The 24,543-nt window shown below is 43.6% G+C and overlaps 2 protein-coding genes across 2 annotated transcripts; one reads left to right on the top strand and one right to left on the bottom strand.

The window, feature by feature from the left end:
* Positions 1–9,726: 9,726 nt before the first annotated feature.
* On the bottom strand, positions 9,727–24,422 carry LOC100846362 (immune-associated nucleotide-binding protein 9). Its single transcript, XM_003579765.4, has 11 exons — positions 24,180–24,422; positions 15,869–16,093; positions 15,485–15,750; positions 15,377–15,387; positions 15,064–15,124; positions 13,898–14,078; positions 12,291–12,539; positions 11,102–11,379; positions 10,778–10,939; positions 10,596–10,703; positions 9,727–10,225 (listed from the first exon to the last, which is right to left on the bottom strand). Exons 1-11 carry the CDS (start codon positions 24,190–24,192, stop codon positions 9,983–9,985), a joined length of 1,797 nt encoding a protein of 598 aa, XP_003579813.2. The 5' UTR covers positions 24,193–24,422; the 3' UTR covers positions 9,727–9,982.
* LOC104585341 (MEIOTIC F-BOX protein MOF) lies at positions 18,306–20,766 on the top strand. The gene is made up of 3 exons (XM_010241639.2): positions 18,306–19,723; positions 19,943–20,185; positions 20,380–20,766. The coding sequence occupies exons 1-3, from the start codon at positions 18,611–18,613 to the stop codon at positions 20,416–20,418; spliced, it is 1,395 nt and encodes a 464-aa protein (XP_010239941.1). The 5' UTR covers positions 18,306–18,610; the 3' UTR covers positions 20,419–20,766.
* Positions 24,423–24,543: the final 121 nt, after the last annotated feature.

Raw genomic sequence — 24,543 nt, 5'->3', positions numbered from 1 at the left:
CGGATGGGATGGAGCCTGGAGGGGCCAGCCGCAACCGCCAGGACCGATGCCCTACCAATTGGAGCAATTTGGTGGGGATGGATTCGGGCAAGGGATTCCTGGTCAAGCTCTGCATCCTGATCCCAGAGGGGCAGCTTATGGTACGTTTCCGCCTCCTGAATTCCATGGTTACCAAGGAGCGTCGTATGTGGGGAATCCGCAAACGGGAGGGTTCGTGGGGCATGGAGGGCCAGGAGGTGGTGTTCAATCTATACCTCAGTTCAGTGGTTTTGGCGGAGGAAGAGGGAACAGTGATGGTTTTGGTAGGGGGAATTTCAATCAGCAGCAAGGTCCGGCTAGAAGTGCAGACTCGGTAGACAGTGCTCAAGCAAGTAATGGGTATGTTCAGAGTGGGGTAGGGGGTAATGCTCAAGGGATGAGTGATGCTGGATCTGGTCAAATTGGAAGGGGTACTGTGAACACTAGTGTGCCAATTCTTCCTAATAGTAAGATTTGTTATAGATGTGATGGCGCTGGACATGGAGTTAAGGAATGGAAAACCATATTGTTCTGTGATATATGTGCTAAGGACTCTCATTTGACTTCAAAGTGTGAAAGATCGAGTATGTCACAAAGGGGGGGTGAATGTGACCAGTTTTAATTCTTTCTTCAAAATGAAGACTGAAGACTGAAGACAGTCACAGCACTTCAACAATTTAGATTACACTAATTTTAGAGTTGCAGCGGAATGAAGAAAGATGAACAGATTTAGCAGCAGCAATGAAGACAGAACACAATGAATCAGTTATACTTCAGAGTAAGAGTTGAGGAACGAAATCACCAAGACTGAAGACACAAGGATTTGTTTCTGAAGTTCAGATTGTTGGCACAATCCTACGTCTCCGTTGAGGGGGCTGAGTCACACAAGACTCGCGGACACACAAGTCCACCCAATTCTCCTGAGTTAAGACCGAAGTCTCGCCCAGTTACTCGTGGTAGATCTTGAGGTGATCTCCGGACCTTCACAGACTGGTTGATGGCAAATCACAATCTTCGATTGCTCTTCAACACTGACTCCTATCCGTCTAGGTGATGCCAATCACCAAGAGTAACAAGATTCAAGTGCTCGGCTAGAGATGGGATCCCATTCTTCACGCTCAGTTCAGCTCTAAGGGTTTTATCAGGTGTTCTTCAAAACAACTCAATCGGGATCACCACCGAATTTCTTCGGGGTGGGTCATCTTATATAGCCTTGGCCACGGCTGATCTAGCCGTTGTGACCCGTTGGATAAAGTGAACTTTGAGCCTCCAGCTCACACTTTATCACTTCGTCTCACAACGGTTAGATTAGGTAGTCAAGCACGAAAGCGACAGATTTTCAAACACATTTGAACTCAGAATGAAAACTTCACGCGGAAGTTTCTGTGAAGCCTGAAATGCTTCATTCTTCACTCCGACGAAAAACACACACAGAAAATGGTTTTCGCCTAAGCTGAACATGAAGAATAAGGTTTCACGTACACCTGTTAGGTTCGTTGCATAGGAAACGAAAAAATTTCCTACGAGAAGTGCGGAAGAAAACCCAAGAATATATATACTAGATGTATGTAACGAGAGGGATCATGAACACCATACCCTCGTAGACCGCTAAGCGTTACGATCACGAGATCGTTGTTGGTGTAGTGGAACTTTCAATGAGATCAATCTCAGTGCCGAACGGACAGCACCTCCTTGGTATCCACACGTTCAGCTTCACGTTGTCTCCTCCTTCCTCGATCCAGCAAGCGAGAGGGAGAGGTAGACGAGATCCCGGCAGCACGACGGCGTGGTGACTATGGTGAATATTCTCACGGGCAGGGCTACGCCGTGCGCGTGAGAAGAGGAGGAGAGGAGGGCTCAGGGGAGAGAGATCCAACTGAAAGCTTGGGGTGTCTCTCTCCCTTGCCCCCCCTTCTATTTATATAGGGGTAGAGGAGGCGTGGCCGGCCAGGACTATCCGGCGGCCAGGACTCTCATGCGGCCAGGACTCTCCTCCTGGCCGCATGGGCCCTGTGGGCTAGCCCCTCGGCCCATTAAGGCCAGGGTGCTCCCTCACAGGCCCATTTAGTCCAGGGATAGGTGGGCCTCAAGGTGGAACCCTCCGGATCCCTCCGGAACCTTCTAGAAGCTTCCCGGTCAAAACCGGGAAATATTCCAAACTTTCCAGAACCCTGAAAACAACTTTCCATATATAAATCTTTATCTCCGGAACATTCCGGAGCTCCTCGTTGCGTCTAGGATCCCATCCAAGACTCCGAATCATAATTCGATATCATCATCATTTATCTCATCTAACCCAAGCAACATGAAACGTTAAGTGTGTGACCCTACGGGTTCGAGAACATGTGGACATGATCAAATATCAATAACCAATAGCGGGACCTGGATGTCCATAATAGTTCCCACATATTCCACGAAGATCTCATCGGTTGAACCACTATGTCGAGGATTCAATTAATCCAGTATCCAATTCTCTTTGTCTCGCGATATATTACTTGCCCGAGATTTGATCGTCGGTATCGCCATACCTAGTTTAATCTCGTTACCGGCAAGTTCTCTTTACTCGTTCCGTAATATAATACCCCCGCAACTAAACACATTAGTCGCATGCTTGCAAGCTCATTAGGATGTTATATTACCGAGAGGGCCCAGAGATATCTCTCCGTCACAAGGAGTGACAAATCCCAATCTTGATCCATACAACCCAACAAGCACCTTCTGGGATACCTGAAAAACACCTTTATGATCACCCAGTTACGAGATGACGGTTGATGCCCACAAAGTATTCTTTCGGTACTAGGGAGTGGCATGATCTCATGGTCTAAAGAAATAATACTTGACATAATAAAACATAAGCAACTTAAACTTAAGTGACACGATCAAAAGCTATATTTAGGTTTGGGTCTGTCCATCACATCATTCTCCTAATGATATGATCTCGTTATTAAATGACAACACATGTCTATGGTTAGGAAACCTTAACCATCTTTAATCAACGAGCTAATCTAGTAGAGGCGTATTAGGGACACGGTATTTGTTTATTTATCCACACATGTATTTGAGTTTCCAATCAATACAATTATAGCATGGGCAATAAACATTTATCAAGAACAATGAAATATGATAATAACAAATTTATTATTGCCTCTAGGGCATATTTCCAACAAAACCAACTCCACACTTCAAACCCCCCTTAATAGTACGGAGTTCCTATACTCAAGTGAAAGGAAAAAAAGCTACGGAAAGACCTATGAAGAATGCTATGCTTCACGTTCTTCACCGTCTTCATTGAGTTCTTCATACTTCACGCCAGTACCTGTACTTCAATTTTTAGGGGTCATCGATGCTGGTTAAACCAATTCTTCAGAGGAACTAAAACCTGAAACACTCAGTGTAACTCATTAGTTCCTCAACCATGTTGTCATCATTCATCAAAACCCATACAGGGGCAAGGTTTTCCTTTCAAAGTGTGCTCTGCTGAATCAACCTAAGGCTACAACTGTTCTGGTGGGATGTGCTAGGGAAGGATTGCAGATGTTTGTAGCAAGATGTGGTAAAAGAGTTGAAAATGAAGCTAGTAAGCAAGCTCTAGCTCTGATTAGCACTGTCTCTGGACCTCCTATTACTGCACAGCAACTTGTTGACAGCTTGTCTGAAATGTTTCCTTGGGGCTAGGAATGGCAAGCCAAGCCTTATATGAATGGTACCTTTCTGGTCAAGTTTCCTAATGTACAGAAAATTGATGAAATGTATAGCTTCAATTTCTTTGGTCTGATGAATCTGAATACAACTATTAAAGTGGCAAGATGGTCTAACGCATCTATGGCTAAGTTCAAGCTGTTTACTGTGTGGATCAGAATCAGTGGAGTGCCAGATTCTCTGCTTACTTATGCTGGATTCTGTGAAGTGGCTTCTATGTTAGGAACTATTAAGGAAGTGGATATGAGTCTGTACAGGAAGCAAGAAGTGATTAGAGTGCTGACTCAATTCAAGGATCCATCTCTTATTGAAGGCACTACAGAAATATCTGAAGATGGGTACATCTATGACATTGTGTATGAGATAGAGAAAATTGTAGAGCAAGGAGGTCCCATGAAAAATGGTGTGGTAATACCTGTGTCTGAGAGAGAAAATCAACAGCAGAACATGAACCTGAGTCAAGGAGATAGATTAAATAAAAGATCCAAAAACACTGGAGGAAATGAAGTACCAGGGCAGTTAGCTAGTCAAGGTGGTGGTAGTCCAAATATTGTTCCTATGCAAATGACAGAACCTAACATCATTGGTGCTGAGAGGGTGGGCCTAGATTCAGAGGTGGTTACTGATCCTAGCTTTGTAGAAGTGGGAGGGAAACAACCTGGTGATGAGACAAGGATGACTGAGTCTGGCGAACTTACACAGGTGGATGTGAGTACTCTTAATATCTCTCCTAGCAAACAAGGGGTTGCTCTTATAAATCAAAAGCATGCTGTAGACTGTAAGCTCATGGAAGAAGGTTTGTGTACTGATAGTGACTCTGACACTTCAGATAAATATGAGGAGCAAGTAGACTATGAGGATGATGATCCGGATGAGGTAGCAAGGAAGTTGGGTTTTGGATCACAGGAAATAGAAGAGATGAATAAGGAACTCTTACCTGCAGACAGTAAAGAACAGCAGGACATGTTTGATGAAGAAATACTAGCACAGCATGATAAGGAGAATCAAGTGGAGAATATCCAGAAGAGTTTCAAGGCAGGGGTTGTTAACAGCGAGACCAAGAGTTCTTACACTAACATTGTGAGGAGTGGTCAGAAAAGTCAAGTATTGACAGACTTACAGCAGGATGGTAAGGTTAAGATGAGGGACTTGTTGGGGGAAACGCTAAGAAGGAAGAGTGCAAGAAACAAAGGCACTGAAGATATGAAGCTTACTGATAGGGTTGCACAACAAAAGAAAAAGAAGAATCTGGAACTGAGCACAGGTATACCTATTAAATCTGCTAATTTTCATTCTGGTACATTTACAAATTCTGATTGCATTATCTCTGATAAGGAAAATGATGCTACTAGTGGTAATATAGATGTTCCCATTATTATTAATGATAAGGAAATTCCTACTATTTTAAATACCAGTAGTGATACTTTATTAAATATAGCACATCAGCTGGGAGTTAGTTTAGGAGGTCGCAAAGATGAGGTTGATGGATCTATTCAACTTATCAAAGAATTGGAGCAGGCTAGATGTAATTTATATCTTGCTGATAAGGCTAAATTAGATAAGAAACCCCCTAAGAAGGGATCAAAGCTGGATAGCTTTGATTCTGAGATTCTTAAGGAAATCTTATCAGATGAGGATGATGAGGAAGATGTGGAGATAGATAATTGTCTTGATGATTTATTAACACTTAGTAGCAGTAAAGGTAAAAAGAAAAAGGGTTCACCTGGGGGGTTCAGTGTGAAACCTAAGACTAGGAGTAGAAGAAATATATCAACAAAAATTAAATGATAGGATTGTTTTGGAATGCTAGGGGGTTGGGAGAGGATGAAAAGAAAGGTTTCCTAAAAGGTTTAGTCATGGAGGAGCATCTGGACTTCATTTGCCTACAGAAACTAAGAAAGAAATTTTTTCTAATTCTTGGTTAAATAGTATCATTGGTAGAAGAAAATTTGTTTGGTTTTGGGCTCCTTCTAGGGGTGCTTCAAGTGGTTTACTAATGGGGATGGATGATGAAAAGTTTGACGTAGGAGATGTAGAAAAAGGGGAGTTTTACACTAGTATGTTTGTTATGAATAGAGATATTGGTTTTAAGTGGAATTTAATTAATGTGTATGGTGATGCGCATGTCAGAGATAAAAAACGCTTCTTATTTGAATTAGTTAAGGTGGTAAATAATAATACTTGCCCAATTGTGATGGGGGGAGATTTCAATATTGTAAGGAAAGAGAGTGAAAGAAATAAATCCAGTAAATCTTTGAAGTGGTCCTTTTTGTTTAATGCCATCATAGAACATTGGGGTTTGAAGGAACTAGAAATAACTGGTCCTAGATTCACTTGGTCTAATAGTCAGTTTAATCCCTTGATGCAGCAGCTAGATAGAGTTCTTGTTAGTTTAGAGTGGGAAAGAACCTTTCCATTAACAACTGTTAAATCTTTAGTGAGGAGCATTTCTGATCATGCCCCTCTTGTGGTAAATAATGGGCAAGTTGTTCCTTCAATTAATAGGCCTTTTCGTTTTGAACTTAGTTGGTTAACTAGACCTGATATATATGAAGTGGTTGCCAGGTTTGGCAACAAAGATATTTTGGTAAAACCATAGCAGATATAGTCCAGAAAAAATTAAGAAAAGGTAGGCAGGTGTTGAAAGGCTGGAATTTTAATTATGAAGGATATTTTAGAAAAAACAAAAAGGTGATTAGTGATAAAATAGAAATTCTAGGATTGTCTTTAGAGGATTATCATTGTAGGAATGCTCCACAACAAGAGTTTAATCACATGGTGAGAGAAAATGAGATTAGAGGGATGCAAAGGTCTAAGGAAAAAGATCTATTACAAGGAGATAACAATACCTCTTATTTCATGGCAAAAGCCAGTGGGAGGAAGAGAAAGAACAAAATATTTCAGTTATAACAGGATGAAGGGGTGATAAAAGGAGACCAGGATATTCTGACCTATGCTACTAACTTCTATAAGGATTTGTTTGGTCCAGTTAAATTACTACCTATCTCTTTGTCACAATCGGTAGAGTGTGTGCTGAATGACCAAGATAGAGAAATATTAAGTTGTGATTTAACTTTGGAGGAAATTAAGAAGGTAGTTTTTGGTATGGCACATAATAAAGCGAGCGGGCCAGATGGTTTCCCCAAAGAATTTTATCAGAAATTTTGGCCGATTGTTTGTCATGACTTGTTAAGAATGTTTAAAGATTTTAGTAAAGGAATGCTGGACATTTCTAGATTTAATTATGGAGTTATTATCTTATTGCCTAAGGGGGCTGGAGCAAATAAGATCCAAATGTTTAGACCTATATGCTTATCGAATGTAATGTTCAAAATTTTCACTAAAGCTGTGCATAATAGAACTGCCTTAGTGGCTGATAAAGTGATAGATGAGATTCAGGCTGCTTTCATAAAAGGGAGATACATACTTGATAACGTAGTTCTTTTGCATGAATGCCTAGATGATATTCATAGACATAAGAAATCTGATGTCCTTTTCAAGGTAGACTTCAAGAAGGCTTATGATAAAATAAATTGGACTTTGATGTTTCATATTCTAGGCATGAAGGGCTTTCCTTCTAAATACATAGACCGGGTAATGAGCATTGTTAGTGATGGTAAAGTAGGTATCATGGTTAATGACATAATTGGTCCTTATTTTAAAACTAAAAAGGGATTAAGGCAAGGGGGTCCTTTATCCCCCATTCTTTTTAACATAGCTGCTGATACTCTTGCAATTCTAGTTAAAAGGGAACAAAAACAAGGTTTAATTCAGGATCTTGCATCTAATTTAATTGATGATGGTATGATTATCTTACAATATGCTGATGACACAATTTTTTGCTTTGAGGATGATCTAGAGAGTGCTAGGAATTTAAAATCCATCTTATGTATTTTTGAACATTTGACTGGCTTGAAAATCAACTTGCATAAAAGTGAAGTATATTGTTTAGGAGAAGCAATGGTTAATCAAGAAGAATACTCTCTGATTTTTACATGTCAATTAGGGAAAATGCCTTTTAAATATTTGGGTATTCCCATTAAAGAGAAACGTCTTAGTAACAGTGATTGGAGAAGTATAGAGGATAAATTAGAAGGTAAATTAAGTTGCTGGCAAGGAAAAATTCTATCACTAGGTGGGAGGCTTACACTAGTGGAGGCTAGTTTAAGCAATGCTCCCAGCTATATGCTCTCTTTGTTTAGGATTCCAAAAGGTGTTATGAAAAGAATTGACTTTTTTAGAATTAGACTCCTTTGGCAAGAGGATCAAGGGATTAAGAAGTATCATCTGGTTAATTGGCCTGAAATATGTCAACCGAGAGACCAAGGGGGTTTGGGTGTAACTGATCTAGACATTAAGAATATTAGCTTGTTATGTAAATGGTTATGGAAGCTTGAAAATGAAGATGGGGTTTGGCAGGATATGATTAGAAGTAAATATATTAAGAAGCAATTTTTATTCACTTGTGAGTAGAAAAGAGGCCAATCACACTTTTGGCAAGGGCTTATGCAAGTAAAGAATATTTTCATTAACTGTTGTAGAAAACAAGTGGGTAATGGAGATAGAACTTGTTTTTGGGAAGAACATTGGATTGGGGATGCTCCTCTGTGTTCAAAGTTCCCTAGGCTTTATAACTTAACTAATAAGCAATTCATCTCAGTTTCTGCAGTCTTTAAATCTCAATGGCAATGCATTAGCTTCAGGAGATCCTTTTGTGAGGAAACGTTAGAAATGCGGACACAACTGAGAATGTTGTGTCTAGGTGTCTGTCTAAATGAGGAACATGATAGATGTATTTGGAAACTAACTAATAGTGGGCAGTTTTCTATTAAATCTCTTTATAATATGCTTAAGGATAAACAGGTCAGAATACCATATATACAGTTGTGGCACATAAAGATTCCTTTGAAAGTTAAAAAATTTATGTGGTTAATATGCAAGGATAGCATATTGACAAGGGATATTTTAGCAAAACAGGTAGGCTCTGCAAATTGTGAATTTTGTGGTGCCCAGGAGACTATTGATCATCTTAGGGTGTGCTGGAAGATAATGTGTTGCTCTTCTGGCATTGGTAGTACCCCTAGTTCAGTTAAGGATCTGTTGGATGTCTGGATGTTACAGTTTAGGGGGCGCCAGCGAGGGCTTGTGACTGTTGGCGTCGCTGCCCTCTGCTGGAGCATCTGGAGATGTCGGAATGATTCTTATTTCAAGGGATTAGTACTTAACGAACCTACTAATATTCTGTTTTCTGTTTGTCACTGGATTAATTTCTGGGCTGGGCTAGAAAAGGAAGCGGACCGTAATAAGCTCAGGGATGGCGCATCCAGGCTATCCAAGGTCATGTCTGATGTGTCTCATGCTCATAGCGCTTGGAGGGAGGCGACGATGAGAGATAGAAGCTGATGCACAACTTCAAAAGAAAGAAGTCATCGAAGTGCATGTATCTGCACGTCGTCGACCCAATGCCTTTTATATTTTCTATTAGAACCTTTATGGTTTGCTGGAGTATTGGTTCATAATGCCCAACTTATTGTAATCTTTCTTCCTGTTGGACCTCTATGTCACACATACTATTGCGGTTTCATTAATGAAATCGGAAGCTGAGCTCTTTAATTCTAAAAAAAAATTAAAATTTTGCACGTTTGTAGAACATCACACCTCCAACATAAGGTATTTTTATGAGGGTTTTTTATAATTTATAATTTTATATAAGGTTTTTATGAAATTTGCACCGAATTCAAACATCCACGAGGGTTTGCACCGATCGGTATATGTATATGTACAAGGTTAGGAACCTTTTCTTTGATCAGGAATAATGTTCATTATGCTAGTCTGGCAGTCAGGTATGGTTCAGTAAACTTGATTCACACATTGTTACGATTAAGCGCAAGAAAGAAACCAAGCGGGAAACCATGAAATTGAATGCCGAGTAAGAAACAGATAAGGAAATATATGTGACAGGACCATTGCTGCTAAATGACTAAGTGAAAATTTGACAGTTTTTCCTTCTTCTAAGGCATGCAAGATGCATTCATCATATATGACCACTACAGGCACATTGATAAACAAATCAAAATAATATGATGTTGTTCAAGTTTTCAACTACCCTGTTCTTCTTTACACAATACTGAATAGTAAGTAGATAGTAGTCAACAAAAGTTCATCTGCTAAAGAATGACATCAAGTAGTCTCCCATCAGCAACGCACAGGGCATTCTCCAAGCCACAAATTTCCCCATCTGCATATGAAATTAAGCAACCGTCACTCACTTTTTAGTGTCCCGAATCTTTTCAAGTGTTCTCATTCTCTTTTTAACTTTCTCCATTTCTTTTTGAATGTTTTTGGTCTCCTTCTTTCCATTCTCTAGCATCTCACTAAGTTTCTGAATCTCCCCTTCTGATCTTAATATGACTTCTGCCACCTTATTCTCCGACTCCAGCCGGGCTTTCTCCTCTTCCAGAAGCAGTTTTTCAAGCATAGTGATTGTACTATTTGGATTTTCCTGCACCTAATAATGATACAAATGAAGTCAGCTGTTTAATTTACAAGAAACAAGGGTACTTGATACATTATACATAGTGGCTTATTCAAAGCAGAGAAACTACTATGTGGTCACTGCCAAGTTCAAAAGAACTTCACAATCTGTTACTGAGTAAAGTAGATCAAAATGAATATCGTTTGTGTCAGTGTGAAAATATAGCACGGCCTATTCCAAAGTCCAAACCAAACAATAGTAGCTCACCTAACAAACATTTCACGGTTTTGAATAATGCAAATCATATGCATTTGTCTATATGGATAAGCATACTTGAATTGAAAGCTAAAAGATATGTTACCACACTGTTTGTGAATGAACTTTATTTATTAGAGTAACCCACCATCTTTGCGATCTGCGCAAGGCATTCATCGTATATCTGTTTCTTCATTTCGGACATCTTTTCTGTTGAATATTCATCAACACTGATGTCCTCCTTGCTCTGCGCTTCCTGCAACAAGGAAAAAAAATACTGATGGGAAAACTGAAAGTCCTTGATGCAATACGACCAAAAGTTTTAAGCACCTGAGGGTGAGTGATCTGGTTGGAAAATGGTTTCCCATGATTGCTTGATATAACAAAGTCCACCGCATCAAGCAATTTTTCCAGTTGTGCCAAACGGTGCTTCTTATGACTTGCCTTATTGTCAAAGAGAACAACTCTGTTTTTACGTAGTCCTAAAATTTCCTGAAAATTAGTACACCACAAAAATGTAAGCCACATGCAAATAAATTTCAAGATATGTAATACCAACACACTGGATTCGCCACATCAAGTGCAATTGGAAACACCAAAATTGGGACTATGACTATCTAAAAGTTGTAAACTTGGGGAAGATATGAATTATACCTTAAGATATGCTGGGGCACTGTCAGTTAACATTTTCTTCCAAATAATTTCCTCCCCTACTTGATCTCCATGTGTGAAAACTAAAACCACACGGTCAAAGACATTATCACCAAAGAACAGTTTAATCGACTCCATTGTTTTCTCATCTTCACGAGAAAACCGAGCTGTAGCTGATAAAACCATCAGGATCGCGTGTATCCCATCTTTAGCCATGTACTCCAAACACTTGCTGATCTCTTTGCGGACGTTTTCACATGTAGTGTCCATGTCAAATAAGCCTATAAAAAAGTAGAGCATTATATATAGTTCCTGCGCATTTTTTAATTTTTTTTTTGAGAAAAGATAGTAGGTTATAAACCCACTGCTAAATTTTATTAAATGGTAGAGTTACAGGTACATGAAGACAAATGTGATCTGTCTAAAAGTGTCTGTACAGGCTTTGAATCCAGCATATTTCTTTCTCTTAGCACTCTGGAAGGCCAGATTTAACACACGTGGACTTCACACAAACATGCAACATCAAACGATAGTCGCAAAAAACCCAGAAATACATTGAATTATTCAGCAATGACACGTAAGAACAAGGATAATTCTAATGAAACGGGGGTAACACTTTTTTTTGAGAAAAAGACTGTAGGGGATAACCCCTAAAATATATTGTGAGCATTAAGATTTGAACCCTAGTTGGTGGAGTCGTGTACCTACAACTCCACCACCATACCAAAAGCTGCTTCTCAAATGAGGGTAACATTGTATCTATGTTGTAGTGTACTACTCCGTATATGTTAATGAAGAAGCAAGATGATCTTGCACAGGAGACACAACAACTATTTCCACCTTGATATATGAAATAAATTGGTAAAGCAGGGAATGGAAGAGAATATTTTCCAGCTATAGGATTTGACATGGTTCATTTTTCAGGCTTTTTTTCAGTGAATTTATGACTACTGAATCCTCTAGTACAAAACAAGACATGCATAGTGACAACATCAGAAAATTAAGTTCCTACAGGTTTCCTCATGAAACGGCACTAAATCGGCCTATACTAGCCTAATCGAAACATAACAAATTCTTTCCTAAAAAAACATAACGAATTCTGCAAAGTTACCCCTATATCAGTGAAATATCAGAATTATAACCCGTAGACAGCTAGCAACAGAAGCGATTAAGCTGGGAGTTGACAATTTACCAGGAGTGTCGATGACATTCAGGGTGCGGGCCGCACAGCCATCATGGAACGTCCGGCTTCTCTTCTGGCAAGTTCCGGTGACGCCGCTGTAGGAGAACTCCGAAGCGAATGCTTCCTTCCCAAGGATGCTGTTCGCGGTGGCGCTCTTCCCGGAACCGATCTTCCCGACGAGGGCAAGGGTAATATTGGTTAAAGCAGCGGTGGGCAGCACCCAGTCGCCGTCATGCCGGCCGTCGCCGCCCATGATTTAGTTGAAAATCTAGCTGTTATCAGCGAGGTTCTTGACGAAGAAAACGGCACATCATCAGCAACGAAAAAAGGAAAGGCGTGGTCCAGTGTTAGATTGTTAACTAACGAAACTGATCGAGATCTAATCGAGAGTACTAGAGGCAGATCACATCAGTACTACTAGAAAGAGAACTGCCCTTTACCCAATGCAGGTAGTAAATCCAAGAATTACAACCGAGAAAATCACTCTAAACAGCATGGGTAAATATTACCTTCAGGACGGAATAAAACGGAAGTCGGACGGGGCAGAGTAGTGGAGGAATGGGAGGAGTGGAGCACGTAAATAAGGGGAAGTGGAGCAGAATCCCAAACGACACCGGATAGATGTGAATGGTGGGCCAAGTTCACTACGATGTCAGGTGGCCCCGTACGTGACTGTTCACTGGTTCTCGTTTTGTCCGCCGGATTTCCGAGGATCCAGCCGGCGAGTGGATGAACCAGACGGCCCAAAACTCAGGTGCATCCACCCCCTAGGCTCTCTGCAGCAAAAAGTAGTCTCGTCTCATTTTGTTGGTCCAAATAGTCCTTCGTAGAATTAGGAATGAATTCGCTTTTAAGTGAAATACCGAGCGAATGGACAGTTTAATTCACAAAATTAGAAAACGCACATTTAAATTTTTGCAAAAGCTTCCCGAGAAACCCTAACAACAACCCACCTTACCCCACGGTTCTGGCTTAAGCTGAAGTGACTGTCATGTGGCCGAAATTAATTCCAGCAAACCGCTTTTGGACCTAATTATTATACTAATACCAGTTTAAGACCTTTTTTATGGGTGTGTCTTCTGATTTCCTATACTAAAGTGTGTATTCGATCCGAGTTTATGAATAAATGATGTATTTCACTCAAAAGTGAATCCATTCTTAGTTCTATGGACTATTTGGAACAACAAACTGAGACGAGACTACTTTTGGCATTGCCGTGCAGGTGCAGCCGTGTTGTGTTCGTTTTTCTTGGTTTTATAGTGATTAATTCTTTGATTAATTATATTAATTAATTGGGCTCTGTAAGGTTTTTGTTTCAATTTCTTTTGAAAAATGTAACAATCCTTTTTTATTTAAAAAAAAGTGTCATTTGCCCATTGCTCTGGGAAAACTTAGGTTGAACCCGTACTTCTCATTCATCTTCAGGTCATTTCAATTCCAAGAACGCATCTTTCAACAAGTTTTTTCAGACAGCTGACAAATGCGTCCTGCGTCCAACATGCAATAAGAAATAGACTCGAAACTTGTTGACCGTAAGTCTGTCACGGGAAACTGTCAAATAGCACAACCCAAGTCGTTGTCAACAGCCACGCAGGGCGACAATTTTCACAACGCACCACATGCCGTCAGTTCCATCAGCGGTAGCCGGTAGCTCGTCACCAACTTGGGCCTCAGCATTCTTTGCACCGCGTAGCCGCACGAGACAATCTTCACTGAGCGTTGCTTCTTGGTGTTCTCGATCTTCCCTTTCACGGTGTCAACCATCTTGCGGCACAGGCAACATATTTTATTCCAAACCTGCTCACAGAAAATTACGAACACATGTATGATTATAGGAATTCATCAGCATATCCTGTTTCTTAATTGGCTGTAAATGCAGAGGCCGGGAATTTTCCCCTTTAAAAAAAATCTTGTTTCTTAATTATTTGCAACGGTGGATTAGATGTTTGGATTAAAAGATTCAAAAACAATTAAAGAACCGCTTTGTAACCTGTAAGTCTTGATGATTCGCAGCATACCACAAATTTTAGATTAGCAATGGAGTATTGAACGAATGCCATAACCAAAACAAAGTCTGAATTCTGAATGGAATCATGTCGCGAGCAAAAGAGACATGCTTTCTGCTCCCTCCGATCCATATTAAGTGTCGCTGATTTAATAGAACTTTAGTACATACAACTTTGTACTAAATCAACTACATTTATTATGAATCGGAGGGAGTAATTCTTTTCAGGACTAGCTTTTTCCGAAAAAGGTTAGGACTGGCTACATCAATTAATTGCGTCACAAATTGCCTAAATCTAAGCAGCAAAAGCCTCAGTGTACCCACCAAGATACATGCGTCCTCCGAAAGCAGAATATCTTGATATAAACTACGGACATACAGTTCCGGAATCTGTCTTATATTAAATGTTGCAATTTTGCGTAAATATGCATCTGTATCCATACTCAAACACGTCTAGATACATGCGCATCTAGACAAAATTGCAACACTTGATATGGGACGGATGGAGTACTTAAGGGACGAAGTAGCTAACGTAGTTGGTTTGGAAGTAATTCGGGGTAGCAACAAGGTATACAAACATGAGGTCGATGAGACGGATGGAGTATAAGGGAAGAAGTAGCTAACGTAGTTGGTTTGGAAGCAATTCGGGGTAGCAACGATGAATACAAACATGAGGTCGATGAGATAACTCAGTTCTTTCAGTAGAAATCCCCTACCACGCAGCAGCGTACTTCAAATACTCGTACGTCTGGGCATACCAAGGTTTCCCGACCGTACTCTGTACTCCAGATCCCTTTTCCAGTTCCACTTCTTCTGGTTCTTCTCTGTCTCTTTCATCCTACAACGAGGATGTAACATGCTAAAGAAAAAAAACCAAGTTTAATTTTGAAAATAATAAAGAAAATGATATGAACATATCTACCTTAACCTGCTGGCGCATTTGGTCCAAAAATGGCTGTCCCATGGCCTGATGAACGATCAACATGGAGTCCACCTGATCAAACAATTCCTTGAGCTGACCTGCTTGAATCTGTGAATCCTTGGTCAGTTGGTCCTGTTGTCGAAGTGCACAACCCTATATTTGCATAACCTGACCATCTCCTGCCAACATTTACATAGCACTCCACTCAGTACGTTTTGGTGGCGAAGAAGAAGAGCCCAAGCAAATAAAGACAGAGACGGTAAATTTGAAACAAACCCGTATGTACTCCGGAGCATCGTTCAGCATGTCTTTGAATTCATCCTCCTCGACCTCATCTCCATGAGTGAAAGCCATTATCAAGCGCTCCCCAAACAGCTTATGTATCGACCGGATGGCTGCCACGTCTTCTTCAGAGAAGCGGGACACAGCTGAGAAGACAACGAGAACCGCATGTACCCCGTCTTTCGCGGTTTCGCCATGCTCATGCTGGATAATGTCTTCCCCATAAACATCTTCCGCCGCGCCACCGGTGTTGACAAGCCCTAATTAATCAGTCACATTACATCAGGCCCGGGATTTTCGATCAGAAATCAGACGAACCCTGGCTTGAAGACAGACATGAAATGCAAGCTAGCCCGTCGGTAAGATCAATCATATTACCTGGCGTGTCTATTACGTTGACGACGCGGCCGTCGTCGAGCGTGGCGCTTTCCATTTGGAACCCGAGAGTTACGCTGCGGAAGGAGCGCTTCGATGCGAACGCGTCCCGGCCGAGGATGCTGTTGCCGGTGGCGCTCTTGCCGTTGCCAACCTTTCCCACGAGGAGGAGTGTGGCGTCGGGGATGCCGCTGTCGTCGCCGTCGTGGCAGTCTCCTCCACCCATCACTGATCACGAGCTAGGAACAAACAGTAAGAGCCAAGAAGTGTGAAGCAGAAACGGCTGGAGGAAATTGAATCCCAAGAGGCAAGAAGCAGTAAGACTGCTTAAGTAATGGTGAAGGCAAGAGGAGGCGCGTTCCCGATGAGTTCTTCATGACTGCGCGGGCGTAGCCTCTTACCTTTACCGCTTCGTTTCCTTCCCTGCCAACGAGTCAATCAGAAATTCAGAATACTACGGCTCCACTGCTCTGCTTCGTGTGACAACTTATCCAAAAAAAGAAAAGGTTTGGTAGCCTCGGGGCGCGACGGGCTAAAGTTGTCGTTGTCGCGGAACTAAAATTTTCATTGTCATTGAGTTGACATTGCTACACATCTAAAGTTGCCACTTACACCTGGCAAATTGATACTACCGCAGAACTAAAGTTAAGGCGCAACACGAAAACTCGTGGCGTGATCGCAACCACGCTATTCTTGATCGAACAAACAACAAAACAACAAAGAGTTCGCTTCAATAGACGAATTAAAGGGCGAATGTTTGTTCTTATAAATTCCAAAAAAAAAAATTACTCCATATAACGAGGCCTCAAGGCCAAATAGGATGCAAGCGTGTCCTGCATGAGAGCATCCTCATCAATCTGTTACTTACTCCAATAAACCATTACTAAAAGGGGGTGAATATTTTATTAAAAAAAAGATGAGTGTGGAACCCACAAACTAAACTTTCTCGCTGCTAAAATGCACCGCCAGGGATATAGGAGGAATGCAGAACAATAGCACGGAACAACGGTTAGAGTTATGCGATTTTTTGGTGGTGGAATAGAAACAAGAGAGGGTAAAAAGCACAACCAAGTTACAAGAAGATCCTGCTGTCAAATAAAATGTTACGGAGTATACAAGAAAATCCTAGTGGAGGCTTCTTCGCATTGACGAACGTTTGTTACAACTTACCCTTGAAGCATGTGACCGATATTGTTTTCACATGCTCTGTCATGACATATTTTTACGTTTTATTTTAACTTCCGTCAGGTACGAGCGATTCTGCATATGCTAGTTAATTTACGTTGAAAATTAAAATAATGTTCATACTTTTTGTAGACCGCGTGCATCAATCTGTACCTAATAATAAAAGCAGTAACGTTTCCGTCCCGTCGGGGCGATTTTGCGTTTTAGTACTTCTTTTGTTCAGAAAGCAACGGCGGTCCAACTTGAGGACAGAACTGGACTTTTCTGCAAAACTCGATTTTTTTTTGCAATTCTCCCCTGACTCCACCCCTCCTCCTCCCGTGCCACCTCATGTCCTTGCAGCGAACCCCCGGACGGCTTGCCGCGCCACGCAGCTGCCCGCTTGCGTGCTTCTCGAATCGAAGCCGGCCACGCGAATTGAAGGCGGCGCGGCCGACAGAAACGTGCTGCCCGTGAGTCCTTGTCGCCGCCTCTGCGCGCCAACAAACGCCGTTCGACGGCCGGCTGGACGAGGAACCGCGCCGACGCGGATATGGACGCGAAGGCTTCGTGTCCGGCGCCGGGGACGGTGGAAACAAGGTTGACTGGGTCGTACGCGGAATTTTGAGCGTCGAGGTAGTTTTCTGCCCATCAACGCATTTGGTATTTTACCAAAATGGACTCTTGGTTCCCTAGATTTGGGGAGGAGAGAAAATAGCGAATTTCTTAAATATTTAAGGGATTGGGACCCACATAGCGAACCTGCTGGAGCATGTTGCGCGGAGTGGCGCGGCCCAGCGCGGAGCAGAGCAGTGGGGAATCGAGGAAAAAACTGATGTACTGCAGGTTGACACAAAAAAATTAAGCGGACTTTTTTGCAAAAGGACTCCCACGACAAATATTTGGAACCAGAGGAAGTAGCATTTACAAATAGGAGCAACTATTTGCATAGTTGCACTTGATCATGCGCAAATAGCTTTGAATATATGTTTTGAATTTTAAAGCATAAATCAAAACCAATGGCTCAGGAATCAACTAAACTCAAACTAAAAATCAAACAACTTAAATATAGCAAAACCAAATGAACAATATACTATTAAGTTTAAAAAGGTGACAAAACACAAATGCACGTGACAGTGCATTTGTTAGAAGGATACAAACAGCGGCGCCCCCAACAACAAGGTGGAACGACGACAGGAGTGCCCTGCTCGCCTATCATGACCATTTTACGCCTGGGCCTGTGTACTGGTCAATTAATAAAGAGGAATGGGTTTTCCTCTACAGTATTACGAAGAAAAATAGAGGCTTGGATTTGGAAGAAGAATCCCAATTCCCAATTGCCCGTCTGCGTCCGCGCGTGATTGATCCGGATTGAAGAATTTTGTCGACGCTGGACAATAGTGTAGGAAACATACATACGCCCATAGCCATAGCCATGACAAGCGGACGCGGGAATATCGGAACATCTCCGCCCCTTGTACGTATCCAAATCAAATCCCAAACACAGTTGATCTCTGTATCTCTCTCTCGGCACAACTAACCAGAAACAGAGGGGCCGTGCTCGATCAAACGGTGTCGACAATGGCGGAGCACTCCAGGAAACGCGCCCGCAGCCGCAGCCGGGGCCGCGCCTCCCCCGGCAGCGGCAGCGGCCGCGACCGGCTGAGCGACCTCCCGGACGCGCTCCTCCACAGCATCATGTCCCACCTCGGCGCGCGTCAGGCCGTCCAGACGAGCGCGGCGTCGCGGCGGTGGCGCCACCTCTGGCGCTCCATGCCGCGCATCCGCATCGACTTCCGGGACTTCGCGCCCCCCACCACCACCACCTCCGCCCCCGCCTGGTGCAACGCCGCGTGGCGGAAGCTCGAGCTCTTCGCCGACAGCCTTCTCGATCTCCACTCCGCCGCCCCAGGCGCCCTGGACGAGTTCCGGCTCCACGCGGACGACCTCCGGCTGCGGCCTTCCAGCACCAAGCCGCGGTCCCACCAGGCCTACCTGGACATGTGGGTCCGCCGCGGGGTCACCGAGTGCGGCCGCCGCCCGGCGGCCCTCGACGTCGTGGCGGGCAACACGCTGGACGGGATCCCGTTCCCCCGACGGCTGGGCTCCAGCCCTGACAACTTCTGCCGCCTCACCACGATGCGCCTCCGGGGCTTATACTTAGCCCGCACCTTCGGCGAAGATCTCCGGTCCGGGTGCCCCGTCCTGGAGCAACTGACGCTCGAGGTCTGCAGCTGCTACTTCCCGGAGCTCGTCTCCGGCTCGCTCAAGACTCTGTCTCTCGTCTCCTGCCATCCCAACCCGCGCTCTATCACGGCCCCGGCGCTCGCCCGTCTCTGCGTGTCCTCCCCGTGCCCCGTGGACCGGCCCGAGCTTTGGGATCCCAAGGGGACGGCGAGATCCGTTGCCCGGGCGTCGATTCCCAAGCTTTCCTGCTCGTTCGACCAGTGCCTGTTCGATCTCCTTGCCAGCGCGTGCAACGTCAGGGCTCTCAAGCTGTCGGGGTTTTCCCCACCGGTACGCCGCCGCCGTACGGCGCAGCTGGACGACGAACCAGAGGAGTTCTTCCCTGTGCTCCCTAACCTCACAACGCTGTTCGTAGAGGATTCTGACATGTGCATGCGCTTCGAGATCCTGGGACTCTTTCTGCAGAACGCTCCCAACCTGCAGACAGTTACTCTGCGGCACTGCAAGGTACCTACTCCCTCCGATCCTAAATTGTTGTGAAAACATTACATGTACGTTTTTTGATAATAGATACATTCATATTTGGACAAATTTGAGTCAAAAATTTATGATCAAAGGAAGTACAATATTATCGAAATATTGTTGTTGTTGCTGCTGCTGCTGCTGTTACGAGCATTTGTTTCGAATCACCTGACGTTTCGTGATGTCTTGCTATGCTATCAAAAGGACTCGGATACTCTTCCAGATGATAAAAACGGTCGGGAGTGGGAGGGTTCGCTGGGGAGGAGGAGGAGGAACGGCTGGAAGAAAACCCCTCCACCGCCGACCGAGAAGCCCATGGATATAGTTACTTGGGGTATCAGTCAGATCATCAGGCTGAGTTTTGGGGACGGGCAAATTAGCAAGCTCTTGCGAACCCTGTTGGGCATATCAACGGTAATGGATACGCGCACCATCATACTCACCAAGGTATATGTGAAGAACTTTGTCCTCTATTATAGCTTCTGTTTAAATTTGTATGCACAATGGAGATATGGCAACAATTAATGTGGCTGGCTTTTGCAAGTTACAACTTACAAGTAGAGAGAGACTTGTTCTATTTGAAGCAACTGATCTTTGAAAGAGGCTTGTGTTGAAGTCTTGGGTTGTTTTCTCTGATGCAGGAAAACGAGGACCAACTCAAGACCGTAGAGCCATGTTGATGATCAGTTTGTTCTCGAAAAAATATTGATGATCAGTTGACCGCTGATGTGAACTGGAGCTCGCAGCGCGGATGATAATTATGTACACTGTACAGCGAATGAGATCCAGTATGACCTATGACCAGGCCAGGCGAAATACTATGACAACACTTGTAGTTAGCAACGTCATTATCTGCGGATTTACTTATTCTGCATGTGCTAATTTGTTCGATCGGCACCGCCTTTTGGCTGTTTTACTATTTTCACTGAAGTTTCAACAAAAAAAAATCGGTGCTTATATAGTAGTTCCTCTTATTCTAAATTCTTGATTCAAATTTGTCCAAATATGGATGTATCTATTCTTAAAAAGCGTCTAGATATATATAATATTTTGACAATAATTTAGGATCGGAGGGAGTAATAAGAACATATACGTTTCAGTAAAAAAATAAATCCTAATACAATCATTTTGTCAAATCTCCTCAAAGCTTTGCTCGATTTCAGCTAACATTTTCCTGGTTACCATATACTGTTCATAATTATGAGATAATTACGGTAGCTTTATAATGTTATTTCATGACTACATATAAGTACGATCCATACGATGTTAGTTCCGGAATCTGTCGGTGCTTGAGATCGTAGTTCTGATCAGTTGCTTCCAGAGTCCATACGAATTCCGAAATTTGGGCGGCTCCGGCTCCTGCCGCCTCAAAAGTCTGCATCTTCATGATCTGTCCTTGGACACCTCTTTCGCGGAGCAGCTCCGTTCACGATGCCCGGTCTTAGAAGATCTAAAACTCCGTGACTGTGAATGTAAATTTCGCGAAATTCAGTCGAGCACATTGAAGAACTTGGCAATTCGTGTCCGTTTTATGTTTTCAGTAGGTATGCTGGTTATCAAGGCTCCTGCTCTTGCTTCTCTGAACTTAAGCATATATGCTCTTAGAAGGTCTTAGAAGATGGCCCCACTTGCCTCCAGGGTTCATCACTCTCGCAAATTGAGTGGAGCTTCTTCACAGCCTATCCAACGTGACTAACTTGGAGTTATTAAGCAAATTTATCTCCTAAGGCGGGTTGTTTAATTCTTATCAATTCTGTCCTCTCGGCACTGCCTTCATACCAAATGGTGTTCATCAAACAGCCGGCTTGGGTTATTAAGCAAATTGACAAACTGCGCCACTCATTCCTTTGGGCCGGTTCTCATTCCCCAGCTGGAGCCAAAAACCTTGTTGCTTGGCAGAAAGTGTGCGCACCCAAAGTTTATGTCGCCCTTGGTATTCTTGATCTCGCTCGGCATGGACGAGCCTTCAGAGTTCGATGGCTCTTCTCTGCATGGGGAGGCGTCGATAAGGAGCTTTTCTGCCACTTTGCAAAAGATAGTGCGACCCTTGCCCTGTTCCATGCTGCCACCAGATTCCACCTTGGGGATGGCTCGAGATGCTCTTTTTGGTCTAATCCTTGGATCCTTGGTCAACCGCTTGCAGAACGTTCTCCTGCCCTTTACAATCACTCTCGGGCTCGCGGCAAATGTGTCAAGACGGCGCTCAATGAGCATCAAGTGTCAGCTTACTCATGAGGTGCTACTCCAATTCATCAGTTTGTGGAATATTATTCAAAGTGTCTCCCTCTCCGACGTGCCGGACTCAATCTCATGGAAGCTAGACATGGGGCAGGTACACGGCTGCTTCTGCTTACCATCTTCAATTCATTGGAAGAGCCTATTGTATGGAGGCTGCGCTTATTTGGAAAATTCAAATTCCCGCCAAAGTGAAGTTCTTCTCTTGGACTGTTGCTCTTCAAAGATGCCTCACTGCGGATTGGCTGACTTTAAAGGGTATTCTTGCTAATCCTATCTGCCAGCTATGCCGAACTTTGCCGGAAACTGCCACCCATCTGTTTGCCACATGTTCCTTCACTTCTCGTTTCAAGGTTCGGCTCCTGCGCCAGGTCAATGTTCAGGTTCTTTCCATGCCTCACCTCTTTGATAAGTCTCTCTTTGAGTGGTGTTTCGACGAGGCTCGGCGATGCTCCTTCGCCGTGCTTAAAGAGAGGCTTGGGGCTGTTGTCATGCTAGGGTGGTGGCACCTCTGGTCAGAGCGCAATCAGAGGGTCTTTCACTCCAAGCACCTCTCGGTGACCGAGCTTTGTGATCTTGCCTTCGATGAGCTCATGTCCTTGAAGCATGCAGGATGCAAGGCAGTCATTTCCTTCTAGATGATTGAGATTTGTTGGTTTCGTAGGGTTCGCCCTCCTGAAATTCGCCTCCTCCAGTTTGTCCGTTTGTCTGTTTGTTCGCTCCTTGTTCTTCTTCTTGGCTCTGTAAATAACTTTTTTCGCTTCGTCTTAATTAGTGAAAAGCAGCGCTGCTGCATTTTTGTCAAAAAAAAAACTTGGAGTCGAGCGGATTTTGGGCGATGGTATGCATCTACGTATGTTGTGAGCTTTATTAGAAAACTATACAATTATGTGGTTTCCAACTTTTGGGTGCATCATGAAAGCTTCACTGAGATACTGAATTTAATTTCCCCTAAAAAACTGAATTTAGATTTGATTTCTTTACATCGCAGGTGATGCTAGATGAGGATTTGGATATTTTCAAGAACCTCAGAATCTTGTCGCTTCGGTATTGTTTAGGCAAAGGAAATGGCGTGGTCAGGGAATTGAAGGTCATCGGACGATTTTTACAGAAGGCTCCTGATTTGCAAAAGCTTACTTTGGAGAATTGCTGGGTACTTATGCCATTTATGTACTCTGTTTTTTGAGAGTTTGTGTCTCTCCCTTTTATGTATGTTTGCCTTCTCTTCGTAGTTGTTTTACTGAATGTCGAATGTCTTGCATGGTTTTCTCTACTGCCAAAAGTTTTCAGATTACTTAAAGGACAAGAAGAATAATAGAAAGACCAGTGAGATCCCTCTGGATAGTCCGGACCAAAATGCTTTCGAGTGTCAGAACTTGAAGTTGATTGAAATCAACTATATAGGTCATCGTGGTCTTGAGGATGACCAGGTGTTTCAAATTATGCAGCGCCTTTGGAGGAACCTACAAAGGGCTACTTTCAACCTCATCAAAATGTAGACAACTTAGTTGTGTTGCTCAACTTAATTATCACTGGTTATATGTCTTCTAGTCTTTTATGGAACTTTTCATGTCGTATGTCATCTCGTATTGTTCATGTTTAGAGAGGGCCAAAAAGACTACTGCTAAATTTTTAGTATTATGGACGCTGGGGGGAGGGGGCAGGGGCTTCCTGGGCCCAAGCGCGCCTCGGGCTGGGCCTGCATCCATCACCCCCTACTTTCCCTCAACCGTCAAAGCTTATGGCTCATTCCATTTAGAGTATTTTCAAACGAAAACACATGACTGGGAATTTCATAGGAATATGCATTCGGTTTGTAGGAAATGAGCAAAACAAATCCTTAGGAATACTATTCACTTCCTTTGTTTTAGGAAAAACTCAAGGGGAAGACTAATTGGCGGTCGTCCGCGCCGGGCGGTCGATTTTCCGACCGGTGTGAACGCACAAGCTTCCGACCAGGTGAGGAGTCGCCGGCGCCGCCCCCTCGCGACCCGCCTGTTGTCCCCGGCCCAACCTGGGGTCTTCCGACACCCGCGGCCGGCGTGCTGCCGCGCCGTCTTGCCGCCCCGCCCTGCTCCTGCCGCCACCGCCGCCGGTCTGCCGCCGCCTCGGCCATCCCTCTAAGCCCGGGAACGGCTTCATCTTCTCTGGCACCGTCCACACCTCCCGCCCCACCCCAATCCTAAGTAGAGTTATTGGGGCTTACCTCTTTCCACCATCACCTCCTCGCCTCCGCCGCGGCCTGCCGCATCGCCGACGCTCCGGCTCGGCCACGGCTCACCCTCGACTCTGACAACGCGGCCCGCCGCGTTGTCGCCGGCTCCGGCTCGGTGGCGTCTTACTTCCGCCGCCGGTCACCGCTGCTAATCGGTCGAGAGAGAGAGGATCGGGAGGAGGAAGAGATAAGATTAGGTGGAGATAAATGGGTGGGTGGGTGGGGCCCAGCAGATTTGTTTTGCGTCCGTTTCGTCGGCCGAGAACGAAATTAGCGCCTACGCGCTGGAGAGTCTTTCCGAAAACTCAACATCTAGTGCAACTCTTCTTTTCCCAAAGGAATTAGATAAGCTGAG

Source organism: Brachypodium distachyon, chromosome 5, assembly GCF_000005505.3.
Source record: "Brachypodium distachyon strain Bd21 chromosome 5, Brachypodium_distachyon_v3.0, whole genome shotgun sequence".
Classification (NCBI taxonomy): Eukaryota; Viridiplantae; Streptophyta; class Magnoliopsida; order Poales; family Poaceae; genus Brachypodium; species Brachypodium distachyon.
The sequence above is the reverse complement of the archived record's forward strand: the minus strand, read 5'-3'. Positions and strand labels throughout refer to the sequence as shown.

Bases quoted from the DNA above. Each gene is read 5' to 3' on its own strand.
- LOC104585341 (XM_010241639.2), top strand. From the start codon at position 18,611: ATGGCGGAGCACTCCAGGAAACGCGCCCGCAGCCGCAGCCGGGGCCGC. The intron at 19,724-19,942 runs GTACCTACTCCC...TGCTATCAAAAG, and splicing joins TTACTCTGCGGCACTGCAAG to GACTCGGATACTCTTCCAGA. The intron at 20,186-20,379 runs GTATATGTGAAG...TCTCTGATGCAG, and splicing joins GCACCATCATACTCACCAAG to GAAAACGAGGACCAACTCAA.
- LOC100846362 (XM_003579765.4), bottom strand. The intron at 12,540-13,897 runs GTGCGTTGTGAA...AGATTTTCAACT, and splicing joins GATGGAACTGACGGCATGTG to AAATCATGGGCGGCGACGGC. The intron at 10,704-10,777 runs GTGCTTAAAACT...TCCTTGTTGCAG, and splicing joins ACCAGATCACTCACCCTCAG to GAAGCGCAGAGCAAGGAGGA.